The following is a 13,400-nucleotide window of genomic DNA, read 5'->3' on the forward strand; positions in this document are numbered from 1 at the left end:
ATGATCTGAACCGTCCATGTTGTGTAATCTATGTAGTGAGTTCTAATGAATGATTATTTTTACCCTATAGTTTTCTGTATATGAATTTGGAACAGTTAAAAGGAAATCTTCAATGGATGGCATCCGACTCTGAAATCAAAGGTTAGGATCATCAATTAATTGTAGTTATATGCAAATAGATTATTTCTGTCAGTAAGAAGAATATAGACGGTTCAAATCACCGGACCATATCAGCACGTGTGCCTGCCCGACTGGGTGGGGAGACACCGTGGATCTTAAGTCGCGACAGACAGAGCGACCTCATTGGCGAGACACTTGGCCAACTTACGCATGGGACGTGCGCACTGCACAATATTGTATTAAGCGGGACAAGGGTGGATGGAGCTGTAGAAGTTACGATAAATGTATGTGTAACGTATTGTCTCTTGATCGGGTGTATCCCATGTTTTCTAATACTGTGTTTGGAAGGTATTCACTAAAAAATAAATCTCATATTTACTTTCAAATTACACTTGGATTGAACTTGGATAGAGCAAAAATTCACCGTCCATGAAACTTGTAATCCCATCTCACACTTTCCAACATAAGTTAGATTTTTCAAAGCTTATAAAGTTAATTTTAATCTCATTTTATACTCCTTCCAAACATTCTATTCCCAATTTCAAAGTGGGATAGCAATGCAATCCCATTTAATACAACTTTTTTTTAAAAAAAATACATGCACACGGACCCCCGCACACTCATGCTAGTGGAATTTCACCACCTATGGATACTCGAACCTTTGACCGGTTGTTAAAACTCCTAAGAGGCTACCACTTTAGCAAGAGTAAATACCACTATTCAAACAAACCCTAAACCAATGGAGGGATGACCAGTGGAATGCTATGTGCGGAGCAGCGAATGATGGGAAGCAGATTCGATTAGGCTGAAGAAACACCGACCTTGGTGAGGCTGTGACCATGGGCCCTACATTGGTGTATTATTTTTCTATATATCTGATCTGTCCATTTAGAGATGTACACAAGTTGAGTTGAGTTAGAGCTTATGTTAAGCTCGACTCGGCTCAACCACTAGTTGACCCTAGCTCAAACACGACTCAACTCAGCCCTCAAGCCTGACTGGTCAACTCGGCTTAGTTAATCGAGCTTCTTTTTCGAGTTGAGTCGAGTGAGCTAATTGAGCTAACTCGGTTAGTGTACATCCCTATGTGCATCCACTTTTATAGATCATACTTTAGGGTATGTTCTTAAAACTAAGTGGATTCAATTCTCATGTGGATCACACCGTATGAAAAGAGTGGTGATTGTCTCTGTCCACCATTAAAAAATAACACACCGTGGGTTACAAAAGTTTTGAATAAGCTAATATTTTTGTTTCCAATTATTCAGGTCTGAGTGACCTTGTCAACATGTTTAACGGCAAATGATATCACCGTTGGCCTCATAATTTTTTTAGCAGTGGGCATTTAATACGTTGATTCCTTTATGGTTGTCCACATGATATTTAAAACGACTCTTATTTTCGGTTTCCATGCCATAAAATGATCTTTCCAAACATATGGACAGAATCAATCAAGGTGTGGCCACGATCACAACCTCAAGTACACAGGTCTGACCTTAAGCTGATTGCCTACTCAACTGCCACCCACTAGGGGGCTATTATACGGTGGTATGTGGCCCCACCATAATATATGTGCTATATGTATGCCATTTATATATTTTTTCTAAATTATTATAGGAAATGGCCTTGAAAATGATATAGATCCAAATTTCGATTAGCTTAGGTCACATAAACATGGATGAAGGGAAGATATATCAATTTCATCCAAAAAATCTATGGCTCCAGTAAGATTTTAACAGTGAGTGTTTAATCACCTCTATTTTCTATAATTTTATCAACAGATATGCTTTCCCTCATGCCTTAAAATGATAGGGATGATTGGTGTGGTTACATATATCATTTTGAGGTTTACATGGCACTGTCAGTAGCTACCTCATGGCTGCTGACCTCATCAAGCAACAGCCCAGTAGCTAGTGTCAAAGCGCCGTGAGCCGCACAAGATGTATGTATTTTATCCACACCATCTATATATATATATATATATATATATATATATATATATATATATATATATATTTTGCTAGTTCATTTTAGAAAAAATAAAATAAGGCCAATGCAAAGCTCAAGTGAACCACATCAAAGGATCAACACGAATAATGAGATCCATCTATGAAACTTCCCACAATCATCCAACCTGTTGATAAGGTTATAAAGAATTTGGATAACACAAAAACACAAATATCATCCTGATCTGAAACTTCTGTGGTCTCAAAAAAGTATTCAAGTTAAGCGGTCAATCCCCCACTGTTTCCTATACTGTGGTCCACTTAAGATTTGGATCTATCTCATTGTTGTGCTCACGCCTTAGAGTGAGCTGCAAAAATAGACAGCCAAATTGGATAAAACACGTACAGGCAGACAGCTTTTACACCAGCTAGCTGGCTGATGTTGGGTGACCAGCCAAACCGCCGGCTGAAATCACTCCTTGACACGTGGAAAATAAGACACGTGTGCAAAGATCGGGGACGTTCGTTAAGAGATATCTTATAATCAGGTCCCATTCATTGAAAAATCAGGCAAGCCTAATCACCAGGTGGGTCAAATCACCAGCGGTTAGAAAATGAAGGGTTAGTTTTGTTTAAAAAAATAAATAAATCATGCTTTCCCACACAGAGAGGGCAACTGTCTCAGAAACAGTCGTGTGGCTTAAAAAACTACGGCTAAGTTCTTCTCAGCCATAAATTATTTCGTAAACTGATGGCCCACCTGTTTAGTGGAATGGAAATGACCCTTGGGCCAGGAATTCAACATAGTGCCATCCTTACAATGGGTGGACTGGATCTCACACATGTTGCACGTGTTTAGCGTGCAAAGTAGCGTTATCACACGTGTTAATTAAGTGCAAACAGGGTCCAAACCGCAGTATCCAAACAAGATGCGGTTTGGCTAGGAACCCAAACACATCCAGTTAGCTGATGTCAAAGCTATGTGGGCCCCAGCATGACGATGTGTTTTATCCATTTCGTCCATCCATTTTTTCAGCTCATTTTAAAGCATTAGCCAAAAAATGAGGTAGATCCAAATATCAGGTGTACCACACTATAAGAAACAGTGGGGATGGAGCGCTTACTGTTGAAGTTTTTTTGAAGGGCACAGAAGTTTTGAGTCAAGCTTTCCTTCACCCTCGCTAACTTACGCAGCAACGCCCCCACGTAACCTGCGCCGCGTAAACGTACTCCCCGTCACCCGCCTTTTCTTCTTTCCTCTTCCTTCTGCCGTTTCCACTCTTCCAATCTCTCTTCTAAAAGAAAAGGATAGAAAAAAAAATAATTAAAAAAAAATCCAAAAATCCCTCGCATCACAACCGCTCCGAGAAACGAAGGTATCTCTCTCTTGTTGAAATATTTAGTTGAATTAAATAGACTATTAAAAATCGAGAACCAAAAAAGGAAAATAAATTTTGAGAAAGAACTTATTGAATGAGTCGAGGCGTGACTGAGTCACTCGGCTTGAAATCGAATTTGCTCTCCTTGGACAGCGTCCCGAGTGCAACAGGTTTCCAGAGCAATCGACCTCCAGGATACAACGACTATGACCCGGTCCCAGCAGTGCACTCACTGTACACGGGCTCGAACCACTTGCAGTTTAATCCGAAAGTGCTGAGTTGACTCAACGATGAACTTAGTAGAAAATGCTTAAAACCGAATATCAGAGAGCGTTTTATAAGAGATAAATTTTTCGTATTTGAAACTGGAATCAGTTGTCTTTATATAGACTCCGAAGTGGTGCATAAGCACCCTTTTCAAAAGGTTAGGTTCGTTGGGTTTAAACCCAACAGAGGCGACCAACCGGAAGGGACGCATCTCTCTGGTTTAAAACGAAAAAACGCAAATGCGAGTACACTCCCGCACATACAGTCCTGCGAGTACCCATACACACATCCACGCGAGTACACACACACCGTACCCGCACCCACACCCGGGCCCACGCCCAGCCCAGCCCGTCCCGTCCCGTCGCGTTGCGCACGCGCACGCGCACACGGACATAGACACGGATTCGGACTCGGACTCGGACTCGGCTCGGCACGGCACGGCTCGGCTCGGCTCGGCGCGCGCGCGTGTGGTCAATGGCATAGATTAGAGCTATTGGCATAGCCCTCCCACAGGACCAAATTCACATGTCCCCTGAAAGGGGCTCAAGCCCTAGGCAAAAAGACTATCTTATATACAAGATAGTTTACCTTTTCAAATTCGATGTGGGACAAAACCCACAACTCAAAAATACTACAACTTTTCAAAATTGGAGGAAAATTACCGAAAATTTGAAAATTCAAATTTTAATGCTATTTTAAAACAAAATACAATAATCCCCCACATGTTTTAAAATAAAACCCTTTCGGATTAAAGCGTAATAGTTGTGTAATGGTGCCGGTGTCACCATAGACTTGAACCGACATTAGAGTAAGCAAGACAGGTCTACAGGAATCAGGTGACACCATAGTCTTGAACCTGAATCCTTTTAATGTAGATCGCAAGTACATGCCACTCACACAACTCTTTCTCTGCAAGTGATTCTGCGGTTCGGTGCGTTTCGACCATACACCATTATCTGGATTTCATGAGTGCTTTAGAGAATTCGCCTAGATTCTCATAGGAAGCAGCCTCCACCTCCACACCCATATAGGTGAATTCCATCAAGTGTATGCAGCAACTGTATACACCACCAAATATATGGCTATGGATTCATTAAGAGTTCTAACAACTCATCCTTCTGCGTTGCTGCTCGCACTGTACACCATAGAAGGGACTCATACAATTCAGTGCAATCGTCTACCTCGTGTCTTGTTGTTTACCCATTAAACCTATCTCATGGGATCTCCACTTGTATAGGTTGAGTTGCCGACACTGACAGCTCATATATTAGGCTCAGCCCCATTCCCTTCGATGCATCATTGACTAACCTTTTAGATAGTCCTTTAGTCAGAGGATCTGCTAGATTCTTTTCTGACCTCACAAAGTCAATAGATATTACTCCATCACGCAACATATGTTTCACTATGTTGTGTCTGAGTCTAATATGCCTGCTCTTTCCATTATATATTTTACTTTTTGCTTTCGCTATAGCTGCTTGACAGTCACAATGAATAGATACGGCCGATACAGGCTTTGGCCACAATGGTATATCAGCTAAGAGATTTCTAAGCTACTCGGCTTCTGTTCCAGCCTTTTCTAAAGCAATAAACTCGGATTCCATAGTAGACCGAGCGATACATGTCTGCTTGGTAGACTTCCAAGAGACTGCTCCTCCACCTAAAGTGAAGACATATCCACTCGTGGATTTTGTCTCATCTGAATCACTAATCCAGTTAGCATCACTGTATCCTTCTAATACAGCAGGAAAACCATTATAATGTAAACCATAGGCTATACTGCCTTTTAGGTATCTCAAAATCATAGACAAAATATTCCAATGCTCTTTTCCAGGGTTATGTGTATATCTACTTAGTCTTCCTACTGCAAAAGCAATGTCTGGTCTAGTGCAGTTTGTTAGATACATAAGGCTACCAATTATTCTGGAATACTCCAATTGAGACACACTATTTTCTGTATTCTTCATGAGAGTCACAGTATAATCATAAGGAGTACTGACAAGTAAACAGTTAAAATGGTTAAACTTTCTCAATATCTTTTCAATGTAATGAGATTGAGATAATATAATAACACCATTTTTTCTGGTTACTTCAATACCCAAGATTACACTAGCTTCTCCTAAGTCTTTCATGTCAAACTTAGATGACAAGAATTTCTTAGTTGTATTAACTAATTTAATATTAGTTACAAAAATAAGCATGTCATCAACATAAAGGCATATAATAACATAATCATTTCCAGAAATTTTACTATATACACATCTATCTACATCATTTATATGATAACCATTTGATTTTAAAACACCATCAAATTTTTCATGCCATTGTTTAGGAGCCTGTTTTAAACTATATAATGATTTAATTAGTCTATATACTTTATTTTCTTTTCCTGATATCTTATAACCCTTAGGTTGTTCCATATATATTTCTTCTTCTAAGTCTCCATTTAGGAAAGCTGTCTTTACGTCCATCTAGTGTACCACCAGTTTATATATGGAGGCAATCGCTATTAAGACTCTGATAGTTGTAATTCTAGTTACAGGAGAGTATGTATCAAAGTAATCTATTCATTCTTTTTGTTTAAAGCCTTCGCTACCAACCTAGCCTTAAACTTATCAATAGTCTCATCTGGTTTTAGTTTCTTTTTAAACACCCATTTACAACCTATTGGTTTATTTCCAGGTGGTAGGTCTACAATTTTCCAAGTGTTATTAGATATAATAGATTCTAACTCATCATTTATTGCTTCCTTCCAAAATGTTGCATCTGGAGAGTTAATTGCTTCTATATAGGTTGTAGGATCATCTTCTACTAAGAAAGTGAAAAAACCATCTCCTAGGTTAATTTCTCTTCTAACCCTAGTACTTTTTCTTGGTTGTATCTCTTCTACTATTTTCTCGTATGCATTTTTACTAGTCGATGTAATATCTGATTCATTGACTTCCTCTATTCCTATAGATTTAGATTTCATAGGGAATATGTTCTCAAAGAACTCTGCATCCCTAGCTTCTATAATTGTATTAGGATCTAGAATATTATCCTTAGTTTTTAAAACTAGAAACCTGTAGGCCGCACTATTTTGTGCATAACCTATAAATACACAGTCGGTTGTTTTAGGACCTAACTTTCTTTTCTTAGTTTCAGGTAATCCTACTTTAGCAAGACACCCCCACACTTTAATATATTTGTAACTAAGAACATGATTCTTCCATAGTTCATATGGTGTTTATTCAGAAGATTTAGAAGGAATCCTATTTAGAATATAACAAGCAGATAGAATTGCTTCTCCCCACATATTTGAGGGTAAGCCTGAACTATTTAACATAGCATTCATCATCTCTTTTAAAGTTCTATTCTTACGTTCTGCTATTCCATTCTGTTCTGATGTATAAGGAGCTGTAGTTTCGTGAACTATTCCATTCTTTTCACATAATTCTCTAAATTGAGAAGATTCATATTCACCTCCTCTATCTGTTCTAAGTCTTTTAATTTTTATATTTAACTGATTTTCAACTTCAATTTTGTATTTAGAAAAAGCATCTAAAGCTTCATCTTTGTTTCTTAACAGATAGACTCTAGTAAACCTAGAGTAATCATCTACAAAAGTTATATAATATCTTTTTCCACCTCTAGGCATGTGATTTCTAAAATCACCTAAGTCACTGTGTATTAACTCTAATAGAACAGATGATCTTTCTATTTGTTTAAAGGGTTTTCTAATGAATCTTGATTCGACACATGTTTCACATTTGTCAAATTCTTCATTAGATATATTAGGTAATAAACCTAATCTTTTCATTTTCTTCAAAGATGCTATATTCACATGACCTAATCTACTATGCTATAAATAAAAAGGTTCAACGATATAAACAGAACTGAATGTCTTCTTATTATTATCATTGGATACATTTATAATGAATAAACCATCGCTACAGTACCCCTTACAAACAAAAGTTCCATTCTTAGTCATTACAAGCTTATCTGAATCAAATACTAACTTAACACCAGCCTTATTGAGGAGTGAACCAGAGACCAAGTTTCTTCTAATGTCGGGCACATGTAGGACATCATTCAACATCAGAGTCTTTCCAGAAGTGAGTTTCAGAAGTACTTTCCCTTTCCCTACAACTGGAGACGTTTTAGCATTACCCATGAACACCTGTTCATCATCTCCTGATACTTGATAGGAGGTAAACATGCTACGATCCTTGCACACGTGCCTAGTTGCACCAGTGTCTAGTACCCACTCCAAGTTGTTTACAAGGAAGACTTCTGACACCACAGCTACTATCATGTCAGACTCATTGCCTGTTTCTGTAAGATTAGCCTGCGGCTTATCTTTATTTTTCTTAAGCCTGCAGGTTTTGACATGATGCTCAGGCTTTCCATAGTTGTAACAGTTTCCCTTTTTCTTTAATTGATTGTTTGCATTCTTCTTTTTGAGCCTGCATTCATTTGCATAATGTCCAGGTTTGCCACAGTTATGACAGTTGCCATTTTTCTTATTATTTGCTCGACTTGATTCCATAAGATTCGCCTTTGAATCTATCTCATTTTTATTTTCTTTTTAGTCTCTGATTCTATTGGCCTCCTCTATTCGTATATGTACGATAGTGGTTTCCAAAGAAACACCGTTCATTTTATGTTTCATCCTATTCTTATATTCTTTCTAGGAAGGCAGTAACTTTTCTATTAGTGCTCCTGAAAGAAACACTTCATCCAACTTAATTCCTTCTATCGATAGTTCGTGAACTAGACTTTGAAAATCGTGAATCTGATTTGTGACAGGTATATCGTCTGTCATTTCATAATGAAGGAAATTGGCAATTGCATGTTTCTTAGCGCCTGCATCTTCTAATATGTATTTCTTTTCCAAAGCAGTCCATATGTCTTTAGCAGACACGTAAGAAGCATACACGTCATATAGTTCGTTGGATAAAGAGTTTAGAATATAATTTTTACAATTATTTTCATATGTTACTTCAGTTTGATTTGCTGGATCTGTAGTAAATGATTCAGATAAAATGTATGAAACTTTCAGGGTAGTCAGAGCGAACATCAGTTTCTGTTTCTACCGTTTAAATGATTGTCCAGCGAACGGTTCGATTTTGGCTAACTCAGTAGAAGCATTTACTGTTACTGTAGCCATAGTCTATGTAATTCAACAAATTCGATTTCAAGATTGTTGGAATATTTAGTTGAATTAAATAGACTATTAAAAATCGAGAACCAAAAAAGAAAAATAAATTTTGAGAAAGAAGAACTTATTGAATGAGTCGAGGCGTGACTGAGTCACTCGGCTTGAAATCGAATTTGCTCTCCTTGGACAGCGTCCCAAGTGCAACAGGTTTCCATAGCAATCGACCTCCAGGATACAACGACTATGACCCGGTCCCAGCGGTACACTCACTGTACACGGGCTCGAACCACTTGCAGTTTAATCCGAAAGTGCTGAGTTGACTCAGCGATGAACTCAGTAGAAAATGCTTAAAACCGAATATCAGAGAGCGTTTTATAAGAGATGAATTTTTTGTATTTGAAACTGGAATCGGTTGTCTTTATATAGACTCCGAAGTGGTGCATAAGCACCCTTTTCAAAAGGTTAGGTTCGTTGGGTTTAAACCCAACAGAGGCAACCAACCGGAAGGGACGCATCTCTCTGGTTTAAAATGAAAAAGCGCAAATGCGAGTACACTCCCGCACATATAGTCCTGCGAGTACCCATACACACATCCACGCGAGTACACACACACCGCACCCGCACCTGCACCCGGGCCCAGCCCGTCGCGTCGCGTCGCGTCGCGCACGCGCACACGCACTCGGCTCGGCTCGGCTCGGCGCGCGCGCGTGTGTGGTCAATAGCATAGATTAGAGCTATTGGCATAGCCCTCTCACAGGACCAAATTCACATGCCCCCTGAAAGGGGCTCAAGCCCTAGGCAAAAAGACTATCTTATATACAAGATAGTTTACCTTTTCAAATCCGATGTGGGACAAAACCCACAACTCAAAAGTACTACAACTTTTCAAAATTGGAAGGAAATTACCGAAAATTTGAAAATTCAAATTTTAATGCTATTTTAAAACAAAATACAACATCTCTCTCTCTCTCTCTCTCTCTCTCTCTCTCTCCAGTAACCCGCTGTAACCCCAAGGTACGTGGGCCCCACAATGATTTTGTGTTATATCCACCCCGTCCATCCGTTTCACCAGCAGATTATCAGGGACGCGGATTGGTTGGTGACCCTGCCACCACCGACCTCCGTGGTGGCAGGACTCTGTGGGTTTCACCGTGTTGTACGTGTTTTATCCACGCCGTCCATCCGTTTTGCCAGCTCGTTTTAAGCCATGAAGCATATGCAAGCTCAAGTGGACCACACCACAGGAAATAGTGGGGATAATGACTTTCGTATAGGTTGCATGTTGTATGTGTGCGGTTTGAATCATGGTCACATTTTTTTAATCAATAAATTCAACTGATTAAGTTCCGGATTTCGAGTTTGTTTGCTTATATCATCACCTGAATTGCTTCTTCTTCTTTTCTTTTCTTTTTTTCCTTTTTTTTTTTTTTCTTCTGAATAATTTTTTTTAAAGAAAAATCTCTCAAAAAATTAATATGAAGGTTATGATTCATACAAGGGTTCAAGAAGTGAAAATTCAACAGGTTTTGGCACGTGAAGCGTGAGTTTGAGATCCGGGCCATTCATCAGGTGGGGCCCACAGTGATCATGCACTGTGACAAAAAAAATGGATGGGTGTGATCATCCTATTGGCTATAAGTGAGGAACATGGACAGATAGTAAATGGGGCCAACGGTCGTCTATACTCAATGAATAAATGGGGTCCACCTGATGAGTGGGCCAGCCTGTTTTTCGGGCCAACGAATGGTGACAGTGGACCACACTCGATGAAAGAACCTGATCATGCACTACCTCACCTGGTTTTGAACTCTAGAAATGCCTTTTTTTAGAATCAGGAGATGGACAGTTAATGAAAAGGACCAATGGAATATACTCAACGAATATGTGTGGTCCATCTGGTAAGTGGACTATCCTGATTTTTGGGCCAGAGAATGGTCAGCAGTAGACCCCACTTGATGAAAGACCCAGATCATGCGCATGTACTCCACCTGGTTTTGAACTCTAAGCTTAACATGCAAAGCAATATTTGGGGCCCACTGTGATGAGTGCATAACATCTGATCTATCCATCATGTGTGCCCCCTCATGTTCTCCTTGGCTTTTAGAAATCAGGCTGATCCAAAACTCAGGTTGGCCACATCATGTAAAATCATGCTTAAAATCTCTAGAAGGGTTTTAATGGTGGGTGTCCCCATCTGATGTAGAGTGGGTCATGAACAGTTTCATGGCCAAGATGGATCAAAAAAGACCCGGTCGACGACAAAAGTGATCTAGACCGTCAGAACTTAAAATGGACATATCTCACAAACGAATGAGCCATCAAATGACCCATATGATTTTGGGGTAGGACGAGCTACTTTAGCCACCCAACCCTGCTACTCCGGCTTGCCCACGCAGAATTTGCAAAATACCATTAGATCCACTGTCGAATTCATGTTTTAATTTCGTTTTTATTAAGTTTTAGTTTTGAGTATAACTCTTCATCCGTTGGACTTTAGGAGTTGTGCCCAACATGAAAAATGCTTAGAATAATTAGGAGAACAATGTGGTGAAGCCAAATAGGACACTTACTATTTTTGGCAAAAAACGATGTGCACTAGTAGGAATCAGGAACGTCTATAAAAAGTAAGTTTACTATTTATAGTAAGTTGTGAATTATAGGAGTTTTCTAGTTTGATTTCGAAACCTCTTATATGGCTTAGTATCCCTATTTAAAGGGGTGTAATCTCATTTTTAATCATCAATCAAAATATTTCAAATTTCTTAGAATTATTTCTATTTTCTTGATCTCCTCATGGATTTGAGGTTTCTCTGTGAGGAGTCCAAAGAAGTTCTGTGGATTCAGAACAGTTACCCCCCCTGAGGAAGATGGTGCTCGATCTCACGTCCTTCTCTACGTCACCATCCCAAACCATTTACTGTGGTGTGGCCCACATGAGTTTTGAATGGCCTGATTTTTGGGCGCCAAGGAAAATACGAGGGTGCGTGCATGATTGGATGGATGGATAGGACGTCATCCACACATCATGGTGGGCCCCACATTATGGTGGGCCCCACACATTGCATTGTAGACCAAGCTTAACCTACAGAGTGTTGTAGTGGAGCTGGCCTCCTGGCCATTTTAATGTTTGGGTGCAGACTTTTGCCACTTTTTTTTCTTAGCATTCCATCTGCAAGTCATTGGTGAATGGGTTAGGATTGTCCCACAAGATTTTTGGAGCATGGTCCATCTATGGTGGGACCCATGAGATTGATGATCTAAATCACGAAATGATCTGCACCCCATTTTTCAAACTAAGGGTCTGAGGATACTCAAGTATCCACAGGTCGAGGATCATATAATGCGTCTTTGTTTCGAGTTGCACATTAGCTGTGAATTTGATTTGATAACACTCTTATATCCTTATCTCCTAATTCATGCATGCATTGGTCATGTTTACCCCATTGAAATGATATCTGTGTCCTTGCCCAGAGCTTTTGGGTGTGTTTGATTGCAACATGTATCATGATATTTCATTAGTAATCTGTCTAATTTGGTTCAAATTTTCATGATATTTTGTGAAATTTGGTGCAACCAAAGACACCCTTTACGTCCGAATCTTGTCAATGAGAAGTAAGTCCTGTTCCCCTTTGAATAGTGCAGGATAACATGAGTTCCCACAAAATTGCCTCTCATGCAGCACGTGCGAGCCCGAGCGTGGTGAAGGAGATCTGCTATGGACTGACCATTGGCCTCATCGCCGGGGGCCTTTGGAAGATGCACCACTGGAATTACCAGAGGAGAACCAAGGAGTTCTGTGATCTGCTTGAGAAAGGTGAGATCAGTGTCGTTGTAGAAGAGGACTAGGTTCTTAGCTGCAAAACACTTCAGAGGAATATCTCATGGTTTGGTCTTGAATATGTCATTTACTTGTACTGTTTTTGAATTGTTCTTTGGCTGATGTTGTAAAGTGTTTCAGTTGAATATCCTGTTCTGGTTTGGAGCATAGTTAAACTTACTGCCTCAACTTGAAATCGACTGAATCAACTCGACTAGGCAAGTTTTCAAGCTGAGTCTCTGGGAAACTTGGTACTGGGCCTAACTTGGAGAGATAACTTGGCAGCTCAATCGACTCAGCGTGACTCGAACCAAGTCAATCACCTTAAGTTTTTAAAAATAAATATGTTAAGGGTGAGATTTGAACACCCAACCTCAATTCCGAAGGCAACTAACCACCTTCATCTATCAACAATCCTAAATTTTCACTCGACCCGACCCAGCTGAACATTGAGTCGGGTTGAATTTATGGGTTTTTGAACTATGGTTTTGAGCACTTGATTTCTTGTTCTGTACATGAGAACCTTTTCTTTTCGATCTTTGTGGTTGTCATCATCTTCTTTCCTGTCATTGTCGGCATTCCCATTGTAGTATTGGCAGATTGCACCGAATATGGTTTTCCCCAGGAATCATATTTATAGTTGTACACGAACCGAGTCAGCTCGGTTAACTCACTCGACTCGGCTTGAAACTGGGCTCGGGCTGAGTCAAGCTGATTTTTGAGAGCTTGAAAAA

The 13,400-nt window shown here is 39.6% G+C and overlaps 1 protein-coding gene across 1 annotated transcript; it reads left to right on the forward strand.

Annotated features, from left to right (window-relative positions):
* The first annotated feature begins 3,343 nt into the window (after positions 1–3,343).
* Positions 3,344–12,827, forward strand: LOC131235258 (cytochrome c oxidase subunit 5C-like). Its single transcript, XM_058232398.1, has 2 exons — positions 3,344–3,442; positions 12,487–12,827. Exon 2 carries the CDS (start codon positions 12,498–12,500, stop codon positions 12,693–12,695), a length of 198 nt encoding a protein of 65 aa, XP_058088381.1. The 5' UTR covers positions 3,344–3,442; positions 12,487–12,497; the 3' UTR covers positions 12,696–12,827.
* Positions 12,828–13,400: the final 573 nt, after the last annotated feature.

This window comes from Magnolia sinica, chromosome 19 (assembly GCF_029962835.1).
Source record: "Magnolia sinica isolate HGM2019 chromosome 19, MsV1, whole genome shotgun sequence".
NCBI classification, from domain to species: Eukaryota; Viridiplantae; Streptophyta; class Magnoliopsida; order Magnoliales; family Magnoliaceae; genus Magnolia; species Magnolia sinica.